Raw genomic sequence first — 24,220 nt, 5'->3', positions numbered from 1 at the left:
TGCAGATGTGCAGGCTAGAACAACAGGCATCCGTACATCGGGGAGTGACGAGTCGGTATCTGCCAGGACAGCTGAAATACTGCCAACTCTTCTGGCAATGAAGGATGCTGCTGTGAGCCATGCCACCCCATCAGCAAGCGTTGAAGTGGACGCTCCCGAGACGAACCTAGGCAAGGAAGATTCCCGCTCATCTGACACTGAATCCAAGCGCGTGCGCGGTGGCACTCCTGTGTCCACGACAGAAGCGGTCGAGGCGGCAGTTCACAAGGACATGCCATCTACAGGTGAGAGTCCTGGCACAACAGCTCCAGCTCCTGACGGTGCAGATACTGCTAAGGCGGCTGTTTCGCGTCTGGTCTACCACCTAGGCGTCGTAGCCCCGCAAGCAACCAACAGACATACCGAACGCACCGGCTGTAGCCAGGAGCAGGAGAGATGAGTCTGGTTTTGTTCCTGCGTCCACAATGTTCCCGCCACCTGCCAAAAGCAATGTGACGGAGAAACCGGAAGACCGGAGCACAACTGATGCAGGTGTCAAGCCGGGCACGAGCGACGCAGGTGAACACCCGGAGCAGACTGCGCCTTTACCCGCAGTGGAAATCCCCAGCATAAATCTGCGCACTTCCAGGCTCCCAGTCAATGTCCGTGTCCCCTACAGCCCAAACAAGAAGATTGTCATGAAAGCTGCGGCTGATACCGCTGACAACACGTCCCGCCCTGCAAATAAGGTCGATCATTCTGTAGCGGCCGATTTAGATATGTTTGTTGATCTTTCACCCTTGGATTCTTCCCCGCAAGTCGTTCGTGGTCTGGCCAGTAGGAATGAGAGGCACCCAATGGCCTTTACCCCACCGAGGTTCAGCCTTCGCATCAGTCAAGATCAACCGGTGGTGCAAGATCCTATGCCAGTTGCCTTTGCTTTCCCAGGAGGCATGCCTGCAATGATGGCGTAGCCAATGGTCGAGGGCAGGAAGGCTGTCAAGTTCGCAGAGCCGATTGTGCAAGGTACACTTGCCATGCCCTTATGATTTTTCTTGTATACATCTTTTGTAGTTTGACTTTTGTCCCAAACATATTTTTTCGGGGGGTTCTCACTTTGTGATGGCAACTGACATGTGATGGCATGGCATCTAGATTTGATGCACCATGTCACCTACATTTTGTTTTTGCTGCCATGCTGCATTTGACGTTTGGGCAACTACGTGGCAACTGTAGTTGCTGTCACATGGCAAACACAGTGCATCACACATGGCAACTGATCTGCGACACCATGTCACCTGGACTTTTTGTTTCCATGCTGCATTTTTTCACACGGCAATCACATGGCAAGTGGAGTTGACACAACATGGCAACTGTAGTTGCTGTGACATGGCAACTACAGTCCAACTAGGTGGCAACTACAGTGCAACTACATGGCAATTGTAGTTGCTATGACATGGCCACTGTAGTTAACCACACATGGCAACTGCCCCACTTTTTTGTACCCACATCTCACATCATGCACCCTATCTTCTCACAAACCATCTGTTTTCGATTTCCTAGGTATCGTAAGCCATTTTTTTATCATTGCAGCCACCCCTGAGGAGATTTCACCGTCCCTTGACGAAACTTACCGCATGATTGAGGAGGCAGCATTGCAGAGGAGGTCATCATGAGGGCAAGGGCAATCAAGTTCCAACGTGGCTGCAGACACGGTATCTGAGGAGACCATTAGGAGTGCCACTCCTGGTTCTGTGAGGCAGCAGAGGGTAGTGCACCCACCTCCCGCGGAAGACTACGAGCCCGAATTCAGGGCCACTAAGGAACAGACCCAGTTGTACGATATCGTCAAGCGGTTTGGAAATGCGAGGTCCAGCGGCAAGCACATGAAGGAGCTGAAAGCGTAAACGACCACACCCCATAATATCTCATTTTGCTTTGCTCCTTTTTTACCATTCACCTCCTTCGTACTTTCTATGCACGATCCACTTACGTTTTAGTTCTTTCATAATTTTTTTTACTTAGTAGGCATGATTCTTCCATGTTATATTGTTTTCATACAGCTCATGTTTGGACAGAACCAAAATCATTCAATGCGGAGCGACGTACGTCAACCTGGGTGATCTTGCTGAGTCCGTGAGGCCAAACGGCAAAATGTCGACGAATGTAGTTGCATGCGGGATTGACTACATCAACAACCACACTGATGTGTGCGCCGACAAGACAATTATGCATTACAGTGTCACCTGCAAAATATGGGATGGTGACTTCCACCACAAAATCCTGAGGAAGAACTTTGCCCAACACGGTGATTTCAAGCTCACACTGAAGAAATATGTGAGTACTCCTTCACTGTCTGCACTATTTTTTCACAAGGTGTGCTTTTTTGCCATTATCTGCACTTGTGTTTACGTGACAGCTGCTTTCATATGGCAACAGCTGCCGTGCACACTGACTTCTTGATTTTTGCATCCCGTGCAAACTATGTGGCAACTTGATAATAAAATACATGGCACATTTTGTTCATACATGGACAGCAACTTTCTTTCAACTACCCCCACCCATAACCAAACATTCTACGTGATTCTTTTTTTTGTCCGTCTGCTGTTCTTTATGTGAACTCTGCTTCTCATTTCTTCACTTTTAAATGCAGGTCATGTTCCCCATGTTCCAGGAGCTTGCACCACATGACCCACACGACAAGTGTGCTCACCACTATGCGATCTGTCTTGACCTGAAGAACCAACGTTTTGAGGTGCTTGATTCAATCCGTTCGTAAGCTGATGCAGACCTTACTACGCATGCCAAATTCTTCATTAACAACCTCAAAGAGACATGGAACCGTCACTACGAACATTCAAAGGTCCAGATCAGGCATTTCCCGACTGAGTATGTGGCGACTGCGAAGCAAGGGAACACGTAATTTCTTCCTTCCTTCATGTGCCATTTACATCAATCCAACCCCTCTTTTGTTGTCACATCTGAATTGAAGTCTATCTTTGTTACGACTGTCCTTTTTGCGTGTTCACCTGACTCTTTTCCTCATGCAGGACGGACTGTGGCTTTCACGCGCTGGAATACTTTGCAAAGTGGGAAGGCAGAATTGTCCCCCCTATTACAGCTGCAACGGTCGTTGAGCTCCGGAAAATCTACACATGGAACTGGTTGACGAATGAAGATTTCAACAAGCGGTCCGGAGCACGCGAGTTCGTGGAGGAAGCTGTCAAGAAAGTCATCAAGAAGTACAAGTGATCACGTGGCGTTACACACCGGACGTATACCTTACATTCTGTTGCCGAAGAATGTAAGGTGCTATCTCTTTGTTTCTCGTTGAAAACTATGTTTGTGTGCTATGTTATGACTGCAACCCCGCGTCGCCTAACTATGTAGTGGTGGTGTGTGAGCGACATTTGAATAGTTTCTGTAATATATGTGTGGACATGAACCTATTTTAGGCGTTACAGCAGATATGTTTTTATGTTTGTCATTATTACAATGCTTTCATCGTTTCTAGCACCGGTTTGCTGTTTCGAATGCGCCTACGATGTTTTAAAAAAGATGGTAAATGTAGTTCATCAGACATGGGTAGTGAAAGTCATCGTCGTTTTTCATTTTGGTTGTTTTGCTTCTTCTTTTTCATCGCTAACTGCACCGGCTAGCATGGGTAGGTTGATCATGTAGCCACAACCTTTGTTGCGGTTTATGCACGTTACGCTTTTTCCAACTTGTTTCCCATACATTGCACACAACACACTATATGTCTCTAAACCGCGTCGTATTGTCATGGAAATATATGCCATGCAGAGTCATCAGGAATACCATGGCATATTTTCAGTACAGCTAACATGGCAGATACAGTACAAACAACATGGCAGTCCAGCATAATTAACATGGCAGATACAGTACAACTAACATGCCAAATCCAGTACAACTAAAATGGCAGATCCAGTACAACTAGCATGGCATATTTAGTATAAAATAGCATGGCATATTTAGTATAAAATAGCATGGCAGACTAACTACACATAACATGGCAGATTAACTACACATAACATGGCAGATTAAGTACCCATAACATGGCAACTGCATTTATCCATTCAATGAATTTTCTTTCCACTTCTGATGCCCCTCAAGAGTCATTCTCCCAATTTTTTTAAAAAAAATTCTCATAATCTAGGGTACAAAACAAAACGTCCACAAGGACCATGTCACATCGCCCCAATTTTTGCTCATGGATTGCCCGCCCCTTTCTTCGTTTTCTTGTGTTTTGCTTGGATCTCCAATCCCGACTTGTACCTTACCTCTCTTGGACGGCCCTTTGTGATGGAACGGGGTGGGTTCCTGACCTGGGTCTGTGTGCTTGCTGTTCCAGATCCTATCTCCGAGTTTTCAGATGATGGCCCCGTGGATGAAGGCACACTTGATGTGCGGGGGAGCCGGTGTAAGGCTTCCTCAGCTTTCCTCTTCTTGATCTCATCAAGCTCTCTTTTCAGTGCCTTCCTGTGTTTTTCTGCGACTCTCGCTGTCTCATCACTCTTGCACGCTTCATCAATTATCTCAACATAGTTCTTTGTCAGCACAACGTGCCTCACGGCTTCCATGGTTGACTCAGGTCTCTCGTCATGCACAGCCAGAACTGCGTGTGTTGTCTGCGGCGCCAACGCGTCGTCAGCGTCCCAAGTCCATCGCCTCCTTATGAAATGGTGGGGCATCCGTGCCACAACGTTCATGTCCATTACTTTTAGTATGTGACAGCACACAATGCCGTCCCATTTGAACTTGCAGCATTGGCAGTAGTACTCGCCTTTGCCTATCGAGGCTTTGACGAAGTAGTTCCTTCCTTTTTCCGGGTCTTTAGGTTCTGAATCTGACATGCCCAAAATAGAACACACCTTGAACGTATGTTCGTCCACCTGGAAAGCCGTGAACATGCTGGCACACTTTATTTCTTCCTGGAATCTGCAAGTTTTGTGTGTTTTTTGTTAAACTATCGTGCGCTCTTTTCTTGTACCACCTTATGTTGTCATGGAAATAGAAATACATTTTGTTTGAACATGGCAAACATAGTTCATTGAACATGGCAAATATAGTACGTTGAACATGGCAAATGCAGTACACTAGACATGGCAAATGCAGTACACTAGACATGGCAACTGTAGTACATTTTCAACTGGACATCGTCATTTTTCCACACCAACATTCCCCAATGGAAGCACATTGCATAAAACATGGCAACTGCCCTTTTATTTAAACATGGCATCTACAGTTGAGTAAACATGGCAATTGCATTTCAACAAACATGGCAGATGCATTTTATTAAACATGACAACTGCATTTCAGCATATGTGTCGCCAATATAACATTTTTTCTAGTTGACATTGGCATTTGCATGCCAACATGCCCCAATGGAAGCACAGTGCATTAAACATGGCAACTGCACTTCATTCAACAAGGAAAATGCACCCGAGCAAGCATGGCAAAACAGAATTTTCATTGAACATGGCAACATGCAGCTGAGTAAGCATGGCAAACAGTATTTCATTAAACATGGAAACTGCATATCATGGCAACTGCATTGCACTCTATAAGGCACCTACTGACTTGGTGCTTTTTCTGCAAATAAGACGGTAACGCAACTAACTTACTTGTTAAAGATCTTGTTGGTGTATATCTTGCTCATTTGCCTCTCTATCGGTAAATACGTTAGCAATTTTGGCTGCTTTAGTGCCGTGGTCGCTTCTTGCTGTAGCTCAGATCCCAGAATTTTTTGTTGCAAAGCTGTGTACTGCTTGGCAAACTGTAGCAATGAGTTGCCAGGGCTGACGTACCGCTTCAAAACAGCATTGAACCCCTCGCTGCGCTGCGTAGTCTGCAGAAAGGGGAAGAAGCACTGCATGAAGTAGGCCGGCACCCAGTACATTCGCTTCTCCCACAGGCTAACAAGAGTCTCGTTGTCTTGGACTTGATGTGTTTCAGTCATGGCCATCCAGCTCCTTTCAAACTCCTCCACCGTCAAGCTGTGGTCCACGCACAGCTCGAATGCCTTGTGAAGCTCTGGACGGTCAGCAAAGAACGGTCCTAGCGTCTCCTCAGCCTTCTTTATAATGTGCCACCTGCAGTGCCTGTGCACTGCCAACGGAAAGACCTCCTCTATGCCTGCACGCATGCTGAAATCTTGGTCTGTTATTATGTTCATCGGAGCAAGTCCATCCATGCACTCCAAGAAGGTCTTGAACAGCCAAACGTACCCATCCGTGTCTTCGTTCCGGATGAGCCCGCAGCCAAACTGCAACGACTGATTGTGGTTATTTATTCCTATGAACGGAGCGCATGTCATCTTGTACATATTGGTGAGGTACGTCGCGTCGAATGAAATGCAATCTCGGAAATGTTTGTAGGCTCTCCTTGCAGCACCATCCACCCAATACATGTTCCTGACACGGTCCTCATCGTCCAACCTTATCCTGTAGAAGAAATCTGGATCTTCCTTGGCTTTCGCATCGAAGTAGGCAATTGTGGCCTCTATGTCTGCCAACTTGCTCTCTCTACGGTACCTGGCCTGTAGGTTTGTGACGTCAGCTGGTATGTACGGCATGCTACTCAGAGTCCCCTTTTTGCTGTGGATGAGAGATAGTATCTGCACCATTCTTGATGGACCGACGTTACAATCATGTAGCAGCTTTACGAATTGCCTTTCGACAGGGGTGAACCCTCCGTGGGCGGTCAGAAATTTCACCAGGTCGAACTTCTTTATAAGTTGGTGGTTGTGCTCGTCAAAATATTCATTGACCACCCACTGTGCTCCATCTACGTTTAGCTTACACCGGACAGGGCACTCAGTCTTGAGAATGATACCTCTCTTTCGTTCCGGAACGACAGGCGCATCGCCTTTCCCCTTCTTGTTCCTCCGCGCCTTGTGGCACCTCATCTCACCTCTGCTGTACTCGTTAGTTTTCTTAATTTTCCTATGGTACTCGGTGTTGACCGCAAATCCATGGAACTTTGCATATGTCTGGTAGTATTCCTTTGCTGCTTCGAACGATTCAAATCTCTGCCCAATGTACGGTGGCTGAGGTACCACGATCTCTGATTTCCCACCATCTTCATCCCCTTGTGCGTCGTCGTCAGTTTCATCATTCACTTCAGTATCAGCGGCAGTCCCATCCACCTGAGTGTTTCCAGTGCTTGTGTTCAAAGGGGTGCTTGCCGCATTGCTGGAATGATTGCCATTCCCGACTCTGACTCGAAATTGTTTGCGGCATGATTGTCTGCTGGTTGGTGGAACGCGTCTTCCGTGCGTTCAGAGCTCCCCGCAGTAGATGTTCCTGCGCCACTATGCATTGTAGTTGTAGGTTCTGTAATAGGAAAAAACAGGTACGAGAGTAAGATTTTTGTGTTGGATAACATGTGTATCGCAACGGATCACACCATCTTCGAGTGATTTGGCATGACATCATTTCAGACAGCAAGCCGTGAGTCTGCGCGTGGACATGTACGGCAGCTGTAGCTGTCCAGTCATGGCAGCTACTGTTCAACAAACATGGCAACTATTGTTTTGCCTACAAATAACTACAAATAGCAAATGTAGCGCTGTTTTTTTGGTTCAGATTTTTCCTTTTACCTTGTTGTGCTGTATTTGACCATCTTGTGTGGTCTGTGACACCATAATGACGTGCTCCACCTGCAATTTGTGAAGCTTGCCAGGAGACATTTGCCGGGTCACCGCCAGCGTAATAACCTGTAAGCATAGTAGTGGTTGGTCAATTCGTGGCAAATGTAGTTCGTGCTAGCACGGCAACTGCAGTTGGCCCTTACGTGGCAACATCAGTTTTTGCTTGCATGGCAACTGAAGTTGCATCGGTATGGCAACCGCAGTTGTTCCTAGATGGCAACTACAGTTCCCACGACATGGCAACTGCAGCTGTTCCTCCATGGCAACTGCAGGTGTGCAGGGATGGCAACAACAGTTTTCCACGGACGACAAGTGTAGTTTTTAATCCATGGCAATTGTAGATGTCCAGTCATGGCAATTTGTAGTTGTCAACTTTGCTCCTTGTGCTAACTGAGCATCCGCAACTTCACTATTTTTATGGACTCACCTGTGTACGACATCGATGGCAGGTACATGGGTGCTGCCTGATGCCACGTGCTGCATGAAGGCTCTGCATTTTTCACCCGTGATAACTCGTGAGTCCTTTTGCCATCTTTTTTTCATGTTCATTTTTCATGTCCACAGCAGTACGTGCTCTTTTTTCGTTTTGCATTACCTTGATTAGCCATACTAGCTAGTTGAAGTTGGCTTCCCGTACATTTGTCAGCGTTAGCGCCTTGTGACTGAACTTGCCACGGGGGACCCCTAAGAGTGTTCTGGTCATAAGAACCTGCATAAAAAATGACAGTGCACGACATAAGTAGAATGTCATCTTCATCGTTGCGAATATGGCAACTGTTCTCTTCATTGTTTAGCACGCATCATACCTACGCCTGCATACTGTTCTAGTAGTGGCAGCAACGGCCCCGCAGAGATGAGCTGACTGTACTCTGATGCATCCAAAGGGGGCGTTTCTGGCCTTTGAGAACCCCAAGCATCAGCGCCATCTTCGTGATTCATTCTTTCTGTGTCTCGCTTCTTTCCGATGTGTTCTCAATCACTGGATGAACAAGAAGGCATCAACAATCCACAAAAAAATTTATCATTGTGCTGCTTGCATGTAGAAGTTAACACGTTAGTGTTATCACATTTTCATGCGTAGGCAACCAACATATCATGGCTAGTAGGACATGCACATCCACTATCTTTTCTAAAATCTGGGTGCTAGCTATCCGTTTGATTCGATGGCATCAGCCTCTACAATAGGATGGCAAGCAATAAGTTGACATGGTGGCAGTTGACGACAATGATAGGTGGCAATTGACGTTAGACACCAATGGCAATTAATTTTCACACCCCCCAATACTCCAAATTTCTCAATTTTCTCTCCCTTTTTATGGATTCCTGCACATCCATTCATTTACCAACTACGTGCATCAATCTAGTGAGAACTTACGGTTATCTCTAGCGTATTACATGGCAGATCTAGTGCATTCTGCTTGGCAACTGTGCAGACACACAACTTACGTAGTGTTTTACCGCTGTAGGATGGATCTAGTTGCCAACTTCGTCGGTAATTTTGCAATTTTCTGCCCAGAAAGAAGGATGAGAAGCAGTAGGGAGATCGGGAGATTCACCTGCTTTTAGCTGGTCGTCTTTGGAGGGCGTTGTTGGAGTGGGGGATGGGGGGGTGGGATGGGGTGGGGGAGATAAGGGGTGTGGTTTGCGGTGGGAGCGCACTACGGATCTGCCCTGGTTGCCATGGCAACCAGAGATGGCCGGCGACGGAGGTCGGGGTTCGACAGGCAGGGGACGAGGGCGGCAGACGAGAGAGGGGACGAGGCCGGGAACGGCTGGGTCGTGCGGGCAGTGGGTCGTCTGGCCCGGACGAGGCAGTGCGGGCGGGGTTGCCACACAGCGGACGTGCGGGCCGCGCTTTTATGCGCGCGGACGGGGTCGTGCGGGCGGGTTCCCGTCCATGCCACATGAGGCGTGCGGGCGGGTTCCCATCCACGCCACACATGTGGCAGTTAGCGCGACCCAATAAAAATTACAACCATGTTCGTGGACCACTTAACGATGACTACAGGCATTGAAGCGAGCCGAAGGCGCGTCGCCATCATCGCCCCTCCCTTATCGGAGCCGGACAAACCTTGTTGTAGTAGACAGTCGGAAAGTCGCCGTGCTAAGGCCCCATAGGACCAGCGCATCAGAGTAGCAACAATCGCCGATGAAGAAAGTCGTAGATCAGAAGGATCAAACCTGTAAACACATAAACGGAGACGAACGGAGATTGGATGCAAATAGATCCACCGAAGACCAGCACCGACTGAATCCCGCAAGATCCTACGGAGACAAACCTTCACACTCCCTCCGACGATGCTAGACGCACCATCGGGACGGGGATAGAGCGTGGGAGACATTATTCCTACCAAGGGAGATCACCGCCGCCACATAGCCCCAACCAAGACTCTTAATCTAATGAGAACGAGAACGGGATCCCTCCCGCCGGCGAGGGGGGGGGGGGGCGAGATCCTCAACACCTCCATGGGCTAGAGGCCATCGGAGATGGGACGGACCGGCGGCAGCGCCGACGGGAGGAGAAGAGTTTTTCTTGTGAAGGAGGAAGGAGATCTTTGTGTTAGGGAATTGGAGAGATGTCTTCGCTCTAGGCTTCATCGAACTCATGGCTGATCTCAATAAAATGATTCTGTTAAATGTGTTTTAGGCAATTTTTGCATATGCTTGAAGATTAATAAAAGATTTATCTAGACCTGAGCAAAACAATCCTAGTTTAGTGCATACAACTCAACGCTTTTATTTTTGTCGCACATAATGGTCGCATACCGCGCAGCAACGCATATATGTGTGCCCTCCCACGTCCTAGGTATTAATTCCTTTTATTATTGCATTGCATGCATGCCACGGCTTTGGTATTAATACCAATTTTTGTGTGTTATTCTCCTTTTTTTTGAATCTCCCGTTCTTTTTTTATCCCTATTGATCACACCTTTGTTCTCTGCTTTCTTTATTGAGAAACAGTAAGATGTAGCTAGCCAGGAGCCACCACAGCGATTTGAGGGCATCTCCAGCCGTTGCCCCTCCAGGACGCATAAAAATCGCCTCCTGGGGACAAGCCGGCGATACAATCGGCGCTGGGGGCGGTTTTGCGCCCAGTCGTCGCCCCCAGGCGCCGAAATTGGCCCACGTTGCAGCCCAATTTCGACGAATAAAGGGCCCATATGGGCGAGAATAGGCCCATATTCGGTGTGGTTTCGCCGTGTCTCGGCGTTCAATTATCAACACAATTATTTCTTATCACATATTTCATCACAGAAAAATCAAATACTTCAACAAAATAGTACAACAACAAATAGTTCAATACAAATTATATAGTTCAACAAATAAAAACTCGTATTTTATCACACGGCGTCCCCCTTGAGCCTCCATAGGTGCTCAATCAGATCTTTCTGCAGTTGATGATGCACCTGTGGGTCTCGGATCTCCTGACGCATACTGAGATAGGCAGTCCAAATTGCCGGTAGATGGTGATCAACTTCGGCTAGAGGACCCTGCCTGTAGTATGGTTCAGTGTCAAACACTGGGTCTTCTTGCTCGCTCTCGATGATCATGTTGTGCAAGATGACACAACAAGTCATAATCTCCCACATTTGATCTTTGGACCAGGTCTGAGCGGGGTACCGAACAACAGCGAATCGAGATTGGAGCACACCAAATGCCCGCTCGACATCCTTCCTGCAAGCCTCCTGAACTTTCGCAAACCAGACATTCTTGCCTCATGCCGCAGGGTTTGAGATCGTCTTCACAAATGTCGACCATCTCAGATAGATGCCATCTGCTAGGTAGTACCCCTTGTTGTATTGGTGCCCATTGATCTCGAAGTTCACCGGAGGAGAATGGCCCTCAACGAGCTTGGCAAAAACAGGAGAGCACTGCAGCACGTTGATGTCATTGTGAGTTCCTGGCATACCAAAGAAGGAGTGCCAAATCCAGAGGTCCTGTGTGGCTACCGCCTCAAGCACCACACTGCAACCGCCTTTGGCGCCTTTGTACATCCCATGCCAACCAAATGGGCAATTCTTCCATTTCCAATGCATGCAGTCGATGCTTCCAAGCATCCCAGGAAATTCTCTTGCTGCATTCTGGGCTAGGATCCGAGCAGTGTCTTCCGCATTGGGTGTTCTCAAGTATTGTGGCCCAAACACTGCCACCACTGCCCGACAGAACTTGTAGAAACACTCTATGCTGGTGGACTTGGCCGTGCGCCCATAGTCGTCGAGTGAATCACTGGGAGCTCCATATGCAAGCATCCTCATCGCTGTCGTGCACTTCTGGATGGAGGTGAATCCAAGAGCGCCAGTGCAATCCATCTTGCACTTGAAGTAGTTGTCGAACTCCCGGATGGAATTCACAATCCTGAGGAAGAGCTTTCGGCTCATCCGATAACGGTGCCGAAATGTTTTCTCGCCATGAAGTGGAGCAACAGCGAAATAGTCGGAGTAGAGCATGCAGTAGCCTTCGAGACGATGCCGGTTCTTTGCTTTCACCCGCCCCGGCGCCGAGCCACCTCGCCGCGGCTTTTCATTGCTCGCCAGCAGCTGGGCGAGGGCAGCGAGCAGCATGAGATGCTCTTCTTCCTGGACGTCGGCCGCGGCTTCCTCCTCCAGCAACGCGGCGAGCTCTTTCTCGTCATCCGAGTCCATCGCCGAGACAGGCAAAACGCCGAACACCTTGCGCTCGGTGGGCGTGTACCCGCCGCTAAACCGCGCCTCCGCGGCCGGAAACGCCCAGCTGCTGTGGGAGGGGCTGCCGCGGCGAAGTGCTGCTATTTTCCGGCGGGGAATGTCTATCTAGCGAAGTAGGGCGGCGGCCGTCGCCGGGATATAGCTAGTGGTGGCCGAGGGCGCGGGGGGTGCGAGGCGAGTCGGGGGAAGAAAACCTTGACTTTTCCCCTGTCGGTGTGGGCCAGGCGTGCTTTTCCCTAGCGCCGGAGCCCCCAACTGCTTTCCAGCGCGCCGGGTTCGGCCTGTGACCGCCGGGCGGAAAAAAGGTCCGAACCGGCGATTTTCGACGTCCTGGGAGCGCGACTGGGCCGTTTTTTCGGCGCCGGCGTCGAAAAAATGGCCTGGGGGGCCTGTTAGGGGCGCGGCTGGAGATGCCCTGAGTTAGTCAGCCCTCGGATCCCGCAAACGAACGCCCCGGATCACCTGGTCGTCCCACCATGCACCTAGGTTTTTTCTTCATCGGTACCATCCCTGTCATGCAGGCCTCGACGTCTCTGGCCGCTGCTCCAGGGATTGATCAGGATGGCCTATCATAAAACGGGCCGAGAAACTTTCACATCATTAGTTTGGGGTTGGGTCCGTACAAGAGTGCCGGGCCTGCACGCTTGCGGCTTCTCGAAGGGACGACCTACTTTCAGCTTCTCTCGGCACATCTAGAGGCGGGCGGCATTATTCCCTCAAAAAAAAAAATAGAGGCGGGCGGCATTGGAACGACGAGGAAGCTTTACCGTCCCCTTTTTTTCAAAGTGCTTACTGAAACCTAATTGCGATCTTCCACTAGCGGCAGTAATGGACAGTTCCCAGTTGCCGGTAGCCTTCTGGTGGCTCCTCTTCCTCCTTCCATGATGGTACGTACATGCCGCCATCTGCTCTCTACTCTCGCGGTCACTCGCGTGTTTGAACGAATCACTCAACGACGGGCCGAGAAGAACGACGTCGTCTGGTGCTGGTTTCTTCAAGATGCAGTCTGTACAGGTATTTGATTCTGGTGACTGATTCATGTTTTGGTTTTATTCTCGCTCTGGCTGCAACATACTGCACAACCACTCATGTATTCAGAGGAGCGCTCGGCCAATATTAAGTACTGCATTAGCTTGGTGCTTACGCAGGACGATGGCATCAAGATACTCATTACCCGCCTCAGGTCTCATCTTTTTAGCTCTATCTCATCTTTCATGTTCGTTCCTTTGTAGAGATCTCTTGTGCGCTGACCATGAAAAATCTGTTTTATATTCCCCACCTATGTTGGGAAGGGAAAATAGTGGCTGCACCAATTTTCGGTGCACCCACGCAAGAAAACATATTAAAATATTTCGAAAAAATATGAAACTTTGTAGAAATGATGATTAACAAATGTTATGAGGGCTTGCAAAATTTGGTGGTCAAATAACATTCGAGAAGCGCTCTACAAAAAAGACAAAATTGCAAAATCTGCTCAAACAATGTACGTACATTTTGACTAATTTTCAGTGATTTTGTCTTTTTTGTAGAGAGCTCCTCGAATGTTATTTGGCCACCAAATTTTTCAAGCCCCCATAACATTTGTTGATGATCATTTCCACGAAGTTTCAGATTTTTTCGAAATGTTTTGATATGTTTTCTTGCGTGGGTGCACCGTGGGTGCACCGAGAGTGGGTGTAGAAGAACCACTCTCATGTTGGGAATTGCAAATGTGCTGAAGGTCTTTGAGGACAGCCACATGCATCTCTAATTCGGCCATTCATCTTTTCTGATGCAAAAGTATTTACGTGCGTGCGTTCGTTTTGACTTAAATAATTATCAAAAAAGACTTGAATTCCCCGAGGACATGACTTATTATGATTTAATTTTGTGCAAAAGTAGAAATGCTAACTTCTAAGATGATATTACGTTTCAGTTTTCTGCTCCACCCATTTTTTAACCTCTTTAAGCGATGGGCCGAAAATGTAGAAAATGAAAGCATTTACGTGTGTGCATTAGTTTTGACTTAAATGATTATCAAAAAAGAATTTTCGATTTAAATATCTCCAACCACCTGTGTGGACACACTGTAATTTAAATTTTTAAAATTTGGGCAGTAATATTGAACCTAATCCATGCTTTTTTTAAGACCCCACCGGACGTTTAAATTCCTGGTCCAACTGCTCCAAATTTACAAGATGTTATATTATTCATTTTATTTGCTTCTTAAAATGAACGGGCGCGGCAACACGCGCCTTCATGGTCTAGTTACTCCTATATGCCCACTGAAATAGATCACTCATACTCCCTCTAATCCATATAGGCCCTTGTAACATACTTCATAGTGTGTTATATTGTGTGTTATATAGGCCCTTGTAATATATATAAAAGTTATATTGTGTGTTAGATTTTTCTCAAAAATACACCATAGCAATTAATTAGGTTAATTAAGTTTATGTCCTGAACAAAATTTTAAAGTGGTTAATAGGAACAAATAATAGCATGATTGGAAGCTAATCATTTTTGATCAAATTACATATACAAATTATTTGAATCCAAGTTACGGTTGCAAAGTAATAGCATAATCATGTTTACAATATTATCTATAAATAATAAAAGCCAGAGATTTAAGGGGCTGAAAACAAAGCGAACTGGGCCTACTACACCTGAACGCGGAATGTTAACCAGCCATGCAGGCGCGCGAGATAGCGGATGCCGCAATTAAGCCGAAGCCCAACAAAGAAAGGATACTTAATATTGAATTGCAGGCTACTTAAAGAAAAATCAAGGCTCTTGTAAAACATATGACGACGGAAGGGCAGAAATGCTCCGTACTTTATTAGTAGGTAGATATAGATGTATATAGAGATTTCTATATGGACAACATACTTTTTTTTGAAGAAAGTTTCAATCTATTCATCTTTAATCATGCAGTACAACAAACGTCAGAAATAATAAAAAATTACATCCAAATTCTTAGACCACCTAGCGATGACTACAAACACTGAAGCGAGCCGGAGGCGCACCGACGTCATCGGCTCTCCCTCGTTGGAGTCGGGCATAATTTGTTGCAGTAGACAGTTGGGAAGTCATCGTCCTAAGGCCCCATAGGACCAACACACCAGAACAGCAACCACCGCCGATAAAGAGAAGTTTTGATCGAAAGGATCCAACCTGAAGACACATGAAGAAAGACGAATAAAGACCGGATCTAAGAAGATTCACCAAAGACAACCACCAACCAAATCTCGTGAGATCCGCCGGAAACACACGTCCACACCCCCTCCGACAATGCTAGACGCACCATCAAAACGATGGCCAGACAAGGAGATCCATCTTCAAGAAGCCGACGCTTTCTCGTCTTCCTGAGCAGGACAAAAACCCTAACAAAATTTGAAGAAGCACCTAAAAACGGAGCCCTCCCGCCAGCAAGAGTCGGGATCCACCGTGCACCCATGGCTCTAAGACCACATGAGACGTGGCAGATCGACGGCGCCGCAGACAGGAGGCAGAAACCTTAGCCGTCTTTTCTTAGAGGAGAGACGCACGGACGGGAGACAAACACATTACTGATGTCGTAGGACAGCCACAATACGGACTACATACAAGTGTATATCGTCGTAGTTTTTAGAGTGTAGATTCACTCATTGCTCCGTATGTAGTCTATATTAGAATCTATAGAAGGACTCCTATTTAGAAACGGAGGGAGTATATAAGTGCATCACTTTTTTTAAGGGCTACAGGCCCTAAACTTTAGAAAGAAAGTCTCACATGCTTGTCGTCAGTCATCATGCGTTACAGTATACTGAAAGCTAACCACCAAGGGGTTATCCTGTGTCCCCTTTTCTTTGCGGGGATGGTTATCCTGTCCGTGTCCACGCAGCCCACGCGCTGATTTGTATTCCCACTCACTCTGTAGCGTACGTAAACTTGCTTGCATTTCTTTTCTTTCCTACCAGAAAAAAACACAGTCTCGATCTGCATCAGCACCATTCCGGCGACGCCATGCGCGCCGACGGCAAGCCCCACGCCGTGTGCGTGCCGTACCCGGCGCAGGGCCACGCCACCCCGATGATGAAGCTGGCCAAGGTCCTCCACTCCAGGGGCTTCCACGTCACCTTCGTCTACACCGAGCACAACCACCGGCGCCTCGTCCGCGCCCGCGGCGCCGGCGCCGTCGCGGGCCTGCCGGACTTCCGCTTCGCCACCATCCCCGACGGCCTGCCGCCGTCCGACCCCGACGCCACGCAGGACCAGGCCTCCATCTGCTACTCCACCACGACCACCTGCCTCCCCCACCTGAAGAGCCTGCTCGGCGACCTCAGCAACAGCGCAGCCGGGACGCCGCCGGTGACGTGCGTGGTCGCGGACAGCATCATGAGCTTCGCGGTGGATGCCGCGGCGGAGCTCGGCGTGCCGTGCGCGCTCTTCTGGACCGCCAGCGCCTGCGGTTACATGGGCTACTACAACTTCCGGTTCCTCCTAGACCATGGCCTTACTCCTCTCAAAGGTACCTCTATCACAGCCAAGATTTTAATATTTTGAGATGTGTAACTAGTTAACAACAAACAAGTAACAACCAATGTTCCGTTTGATGAGCAGGTGAAGAGCAACTGAGCGACGGCTACTTGGACAGGCCGGTGACAAATGCTCTCGGGATGACCAGGCAGATGCGCCTCCGGGACTTCCCGTCCTTCATCCGCACGACGGACCGGGACGACATCCTGCTCAACTTCATGATAGACGAGCTAGAGCGGGCGAGCCGTGCTGACGCCATCATCGTCAACACCTTTGACGAGCTTGAGCAACCGGCGCTCGACACCATGCGCGCCATCCTCACCCCGCCAATCTACACCATCGGCCCTCTCAACTTTGTTGTGGAGCAGCTGGTCCCCGACGGCGATGGCAGTTCCCCGCTCGCCGCGATTCGCCCCAGCCTTTGGAGGGAAGACCAGTCCTGCCTGGAGTGGCTCCACGGCAGGGAGCCCCGGTCCGTGGTCTACGTCAACTTCGGGAGCATAACCACCATGACCAGCCAAGAGCTGGTGGAGTTCGCTTGGGGGTTGGCCAACTGCGGCTACGACTTCCTCTGGATCGTGAGGAACGACCTGGTGAAGGGCGACGCCGCCGTGCTGCCACCGGAGTTCCTAGAGGCGACCAAGGGCAGGTGCCTCCTCGCGAGCTGGTGCGAGCAGGAGGCGGTGTTGCGTCACGAGGCCGTGGGCATCTTCCTGACGCACTATGGGTGGAACTCCATGATGGAGGGGCTCAGCTCCGGGCTGCCGATGCTGGGCTGGCCCTTCTTCGCCGAGCAGCAGACCAACTGCCGCTACGCGTGCGTGGAGTGGGGCGTCGGGATGGAGGTCGGCGACGACGTGCGCCGGGAGGTGGTCGAGGAGAGGATAAGGGAGGTGATGGGTGATAACGAGGTGGGGAGGGAGATGAGGCGGAAGGCGGTTGAGTGGAAGAACATTGCCGTCCATGCCACGGTGCTACCTGATGGCAGGTCGTTGGCCAACCTTGAGTGCCTGCTCAAGGATGTGTTGTGCTCACCGCAGAGGAATGCTGTGTAGAGTTTGTGAGACATGCATGGGGATCCAAATCCAACGGACGATACAAATATTCCCATAACTTTTCGAACATTCAACAAAATTTGCCCCAACTTTCAATAAATGTTTCTGATTTGTTGGCAAAATTTCTCTTCTGTTTTTTGTTTTTCTATGTAGTAGTATTATATTTCCCTTGCATGCTTGATAAACAAGGCCACGGGAAGAAATAAGAGACAGCCGGATGGGATTACACGAATAAACATGCGCTATCTTCTCTCGTGAGCACACCCCGTTTTGTCCCATTGTTACATGTTCCGCAAACACCGCGATGGGAAAAGGCATGTGCATATGCCTGCGGGCAGCAGTAGTAAGGACACGGTGAAAAACAAAAGGTGATGTCCCCGGCAGTTGCATGTGGACATCAATAATCGCAGGCTGGAGCAAAGGGATTTAGGCCAACTCCACGACCCCATTCTGTCCGTTCGCGTTCGTTTAAAGATAAACGCATAGATCAGGCTTTTTAACGCGTGGCCGTAAAAGGACCGTCGTTTATTTTTTATCCGCTTTTAACCCATCCCGGCCCAAGTTTGGATCGAGTTTGCGGCCGAAAGGACAGCGCACGGACGGGCGGGACACATGCTATTGTCTTCCCCTGGCCCGCCTGTTGGTGGCACAGCCGGCCACTTTCCCTCCTTTCCCTCCAAAACCTCCCGCGCCCCGCCCTCCACTCTCCCCGTGCCCCGGCCTCCTCTCTCCGTCCACCATGGCCGACGACGCGAATCCCGGCGACCCACCACCTACCGCCAAGAAGCCCGTGGCGAAGAAGAAGAAGCCCGTGGCAAAGAAGCCGCGGTCGGAGCTCTCGCAGGCGTCCGCCGCCAAACTCGCCAAGGAATCGGCCAAGAGGAGGGGCTGACAAGCCGTTGAAAAGGAGAAGAAGGCCGCCGCGCAGTACGCATCGAAGTGTGCCCTGCGGCGTGCGATGCAGCACCATGCCGAGGTCGACGACAAGGAGTCCATCGTTTCCAAGGCACGCGCCCTTCTCATGATGGCTGGTATGACACGCCCCACGCCGGCCATTCACTCCGCCGCTACCATGGCCGCGGCGAGCACAGGCTCGTCGGTCCATCGACCGCCGCCGCACCGTTCCCAAGCTCGTCCGTCTCACACGGCACGCCGGATTTTCGTGCTCCGCCGTGCGGCCATGGGCAGACGTGATTCTATCCATCGACGGACTGTGTGGTGGTCGACCCGCCCGTGGGCATCATCAACCTCAACATCACGCCGGGCTACACCGAAGACGACGCGCAAAGGAAGCAACCCCGGTCCTTCGACTCGGCTAACATTGCCGGCACCCGCAAGCTGTTCAGTGATATGCCACCACCGACGCAGATGTCGACGGTCGACGACCCGTACTACTCCATGTTCATGCAGAACGTCATCTTTGAGGGTCGTGGTGAGGCGCTCCACGTCAGCGGCCAAGAGCAACCTTTTGATGCGGATGCGACCCAAAGCCAGGATGGTCGTGGTACCTATGATGACTCTCAGTTTGGCAGCCATGATGATGCTGATGAGGACGACCATGGCAACTCGCGGCATGAAGATGATGACTTGTATTGTGAAGATGAAGAAGACGAGGTCGACATTTCCGCGGAGCCATTGTGTTTCATCGACGAGCTCATCCAAAAGGCCGAAGCACAAAAGAGGAGGAAGAGCATCCGCACGGGATCATATAGCTAGCCAAGCCGAGGACACTTTGATTTGTGAGAGTTGGAAGGAAATCGGCCAAGATCCAATAAGAGGTGTCGAGCAAAAAGGAGTGGTCTTTTGGACAAGAGTTCACAAAAACTTTCATGAGCGAAGAAAGTTTGCCCCCTACCAATTCGCAAGCACTCGCGGCATCAATTCAATCCAAAAGAGGTGGAGATTCATCCAACAAGAATGCAACAAATATTATGCCGCGCTTGAGAGCGTCAAAGCTCGTCCCGTGAGCGGCTTAGGCCTTGGTGACTTGGTATGAACCCCTCTCTTTTCCAACATGCGTCCATTCATGTCTTGGTCACTGGCCATTTAAGTTACATGCATTCTATGTCCTTTTCATGATGGCCGCATGTTTGTTTGTGTAAGCATTCCAATTTTTGGAAGCCTTCATGGCCCGGCATAAAGTCAAACCATTCACTCTCACGCATTGTTGGATGCTCATCAAAGATTGCCCCAAGTTCAAGGAACAATACAATGCTCGTAGGAAGAAGAGAGGAGAGAAGGAAGCGGCGGCCGAGGCTGATGCGGGAGACGTGCTCAAGAGGCCGAGGGGCAAGACAAGCTCGAAGTCCGACGAGAAGCGTGATGCATCTTCTATAGCCATGCAAGGAAGTTTGGAGGATATGATGAGCCAAAAGGAATTGAGGGGGGAGAGGAAGAGCAAAGGGAAGGAGGAGTAAATGAAGATATATCTAGATCTTCAAACAAAGAAGCTTGATATGGAGGAGGCCGTGAAGAAGAGGAAGCTTGACATCGAGGAGGCCGATCAACTCAAGAAGCTAGAGATCAAGGCCACCAATGCCGACACAAAGGCCAAGGAGGTGGCACTAGCTATTATGATCGTCGACAAGAACAATATGTCACCAGAGAGGAAGGCTTGGTTCACGAACCGGCAGAAGGAGATGTTCGCCCGCGACGGCATGATCTAGGTGAGACGACGGCCACGATGGCGGTCCTTTCTGAAGGCCGGCTCCTGTGCCGGCCGCTGGCTTTGTTGCCAGCGAGAAAACTTGTCTCTTTTGAAGGCTGGCTAGTGTGCCGACCGCTGGCTTTGTTGCCGGCGTGAAATATGTCTTTTTGAAGGCTGGCTCGTGTGTCAGTCGCTGGCTTTGTTGCTAGCTTCAGACTGTAGGCCGCCAACTGTGTTACCGGCCGGCGTGAACTAGTGCGAACCGTGGCCGCGGTTTAAAATCCTTTGTTTCCACTTTTGCATGCATGCGGATAGGATGCGGCCGAAATGCGGCGCGTTGGATGCCATGGTTAATTTATTTTTGTCATGGGCATTTTTAGTTTTTTCTTTATGATGACATTTTTTCTACTGTTTAAAGATGATGGCATTTTTCCCTAGCACGCGGACAAGATACGGCCGAAATGCAGCCGCGTTTTTACAGGGAGAAGGCCTGTTGGGGGAGATGGATAGAGCGGTCGGGCCATGGGTTCTCCCATCGAACGATGTTCGTAACGACTTGTTCGGTACACTGGTCCTCCTGCCACACATTTGGACAGTTTTAATATTCGCCCACACAGGGTGGCTCCTGAGCATGATCGGACAAGCTGTGTGGCGAGGTATCCATTGTGCCACACGTGTGATGAATATCAGGCTCCAAAAGTAAACAAGAGAAAAGAGAAAAGAGAAAGGAAAACAGAAAAGAAATATAAAAAGAAAAAGAAAAGAAAAGGAAGGAAAAAACGAGAGGAAAAAAGCCGTAAAGTGGGCCGGCCCATACGAACACCCAGCGCGCAAGGGGGGTACCGCCAGGTGGGCGCCCCTATGTCTCGCCTTCAGCGAGACCAGCTTCCGACTCGCTGAAGGGGCAAGCTAGATGGGCCGGCCCATGCGCGCACCTGCCATAGCCTCTTTTTCCTGTTTTCTTTTTTTTCTTTTTTTGTACTTTCGTTTTTACTTTGAAATATTTAATATTAAATTATTTTACTAAAACACTCTACAATTTTTTTTCAAAAGTTTGAACAAGTATTTGAAAAAAACTGAACAACTATTTGAAAGAGGTTGAACACGTATTTAAAAAATGTTAATCAAGGATCCGGAAAAATGTCGAATGTGTACAGAAAATTGTTGATCTTGTATTTAAAAATTGATGAAATTTTTTGATCATGCATATAAAAATGTTATGAACAAGTATTTGAAAAATGTTAATGAAGCATTTGAAAAGTGTTAAATGTGTATAGAAAAAAATGTTGACCATGCATTAAAAAATATAGAATTTGATCCTGTATAAAATAATGTGAGTGAAAGATTTATAAAAATGGTGTACAAGTGTGTAAAATGTTAATTAAGCGTTTGGAAAATGCTAAATGTGTATAGAAAAAATGTTGATCATGTATTAAAAAAATCTTAGTCTTTTTATTTGAAAACTATTAATCTAGCATTTAAAAGTATTTGAAAAATGTATATAAAAATGTTGACCATGTATTAAGAAAATGTTAATCTTGTATATGAAAAAAAATCTTGTATGTGAATGTTTTTAATCAAGCATTGAAAAATGTTTAAAATGTGTATAGAAAAAATGTTAACTATGTATTACAAAAATGTTTAATTTTTATTAGAAAAATGTTACACGTCTATTAGAAAATGTTGTTGACACTAAAAAAATTGTAGAATAATAATAAAAAAAAATAATTCCGAATAAATAAACCAAAATAAATAAAATAAAAAATAAAATCAAATAAACAAAGAAATAAAATACAAAAAAGAATGAAAAGAAAGATAAGAAAAAAGAAAATAAGCAAAAGAAATGAAAAAAGAAGAAAAACAAAGAAAATCCGGTCTAATCTCCTCAAGTAGGATGCGGCCCTACTAGTTGCAACATCATGCGACTTAGTCGAAGTGGCTAGCAGCGCTAGCATTTCCCTGGAAACCACTTTAATCCGTGCTGCTCCTCTTTTCTCTGCTCTTTTACTTACTATGTCCATACGAATGGGCCGGCCCAATATGACACGGAGGGAGGAAAAAGCTTCAGCCAGAGCTGCTAGGTCTCGCTTAATGCGAGACATAGCGCTCGCGTCGCCAGGTTGCTCGCGGGGGACCTTTGCGCCAAATAGGATTCCCACGGATAGGGGTGGAAACGGATCGGATGCGGATCGGATAGTGCTCTTGCCACTTCCATTTTCATATTTTCAAAACGAATACGAATCCGAATACGGATGTTATCGGATACGGATGCGGCTCGGATATTATTCGAATACGGATACGTATCGGATATTTTCTTGATTCGGAACGGATACGAATAATATCAACACATTGCTTAAGTAAATTAGTCGATACCTATGTGACCTGAAATAATCAACTTGTGACATACAATAAGTCAATGATAAATAGGTTTATGAATAAATAGTATTGTAATGCATAATAATTTATAAGTTTAATCATATAAATAGTAAAATTTGACCACTTGTTTGGCTTTTATGTTGGATAATTGGAATATTGGGTCTAGAATTTTGAAAATTATCTCCCATAATCTTATTCGGATACGGATATATCCACTTCCATATCCATATTTGTCTCAAAATCTCCTACCATATTTTATTTTTTATTTGTTTAATAAATTCGGATACGGATAATTTCCATTTCTATTTTGGTCCGGATGTGGATGTTTCGGATACGAATAGGCATTTTCTCGAATACGAATATCGGATATTTCGGATTATCCGCTACCAATTTCCACCCCTACCCACGGATGATCTGCGTGCAGAATAGGATCCCCCTCACTGATGTCCCTGCATACTTTGGTCAATCTCCAAATTATGAAAAAAATAAATTGGGCGAAGGTCCAAGGCCCATTGATTCCAAAATGAATCAACCAACACAGGTTGATCCCCTGTGAGTAACCGAACATGGCGTAATGTTGTGGTGTAAGTTTGATTAATCAACGCCTCTTGATTTGATTCAGATCAGACCAGCAAGGATATGGTCTTTAGTACTTGTTTTTTGTTTTGAACTGCGGTGTTCAGTATTTTTCTTTAAAATTGGTTCAATACTTGTTGGTAAAACTGAGAACGGTGGACAGCTTGAGGAGAGATGTGGTGATCTGTTGTGCTTAAATGATAAGTGAGTTGATCATGTCCCTTGCATTGTAGATCCAACGCACCACACAGTCCAGGAGCATGGTATCATGTGGTGGGCAGTATCACTAGATATTTTCCCCTTCCTTCATGTCTAGCCACACAACTAGTAGAACGCACCACCTCTTGGACGCCACGCCATATCCTCAGCACCCAGGTAGTAGTTCTGTTTCCATATGATCCGTTCTAAAATAGATGACTTAACTTTATATTAATTTTAGTATAAAGTTAGTATAAAGTTAGGTCATCTATTTTGAAACGAAAGAAGTAGGAAATTAAGAAAGGATAGTAAACAAGCAGAAAAGCATACATATGCCACTGAATCCAATCTATATCGAAACATGGACTGGATCTTGGAGCTTCAAGGTTACAATCAATGTGCCTCGCTACAAACGCGTGCATGCAAACCAACGGCAAACGCAAAACCACCAGCAAACACAAATTACTCGTCTTGTTACAGTAACCAGCCATCATAGACATTTCACTTCTTTCCTCAAATGATAAGTGCCGCGCGT

At 47.7% G+C, this 24,220-nt stretch overlaps 1 protein-coding gene and 1 pseudogene across 1 annotated transcript; one reads left to right on the top strand and one right to left on the bottom strand.

Annotated features, from left to right (window-relative positions):
- Window positions 1-4,208: 4,208 nt before the first annotated feature.
- LOC125534747 (protein FAR1-RELATED SEQUENCE 5-like) lies at window positions 4,209-8,106 on the bottom strand (annotated as a pseudogene).
- Window positions 8,107-16,106: 8,000 nt separating this feature from the next.
- Window positions 16,107-18,151, top strand: LOC125535107 (7-deoxyloganetin glucosyltransferase). The gene is made up of 2 exons (XM_048698160.2): window positions 16,107-16,825; window positions 16,918-18,151. Exons 1-2 carry the CDS (start codon window positions 16,321-16,323, stop codon window positions 17,886-17,888), a joined length of 1,476 nt encoding a protein of 491 aa, XP_048554117.1. The 5' UTR covers window positions 16,107-16,320; the 3' UTR covers window positions 17,889-18,151.
- Window positions 18,152-24,220: the final 6,069 nt, after the last annotated feature.

Source organism: Triticum urartu, chromosome 2A (genome assembly GCF_056163025.1).
Source record: "Triticum urartu cultivar PI428250 chromosome 2A, HENAU_Tu73, whole genome shotgun sequence".
NCBI classification, from domain to species: Eukaryota; Viridiplantae; Streptophyta; class Magnoliopsida; order Poales; family Poaceae; genus Triticum; species Triticum urartu.
This window is presented reverse-complemented; position numbering and strand designations above follow the sequence as displayed.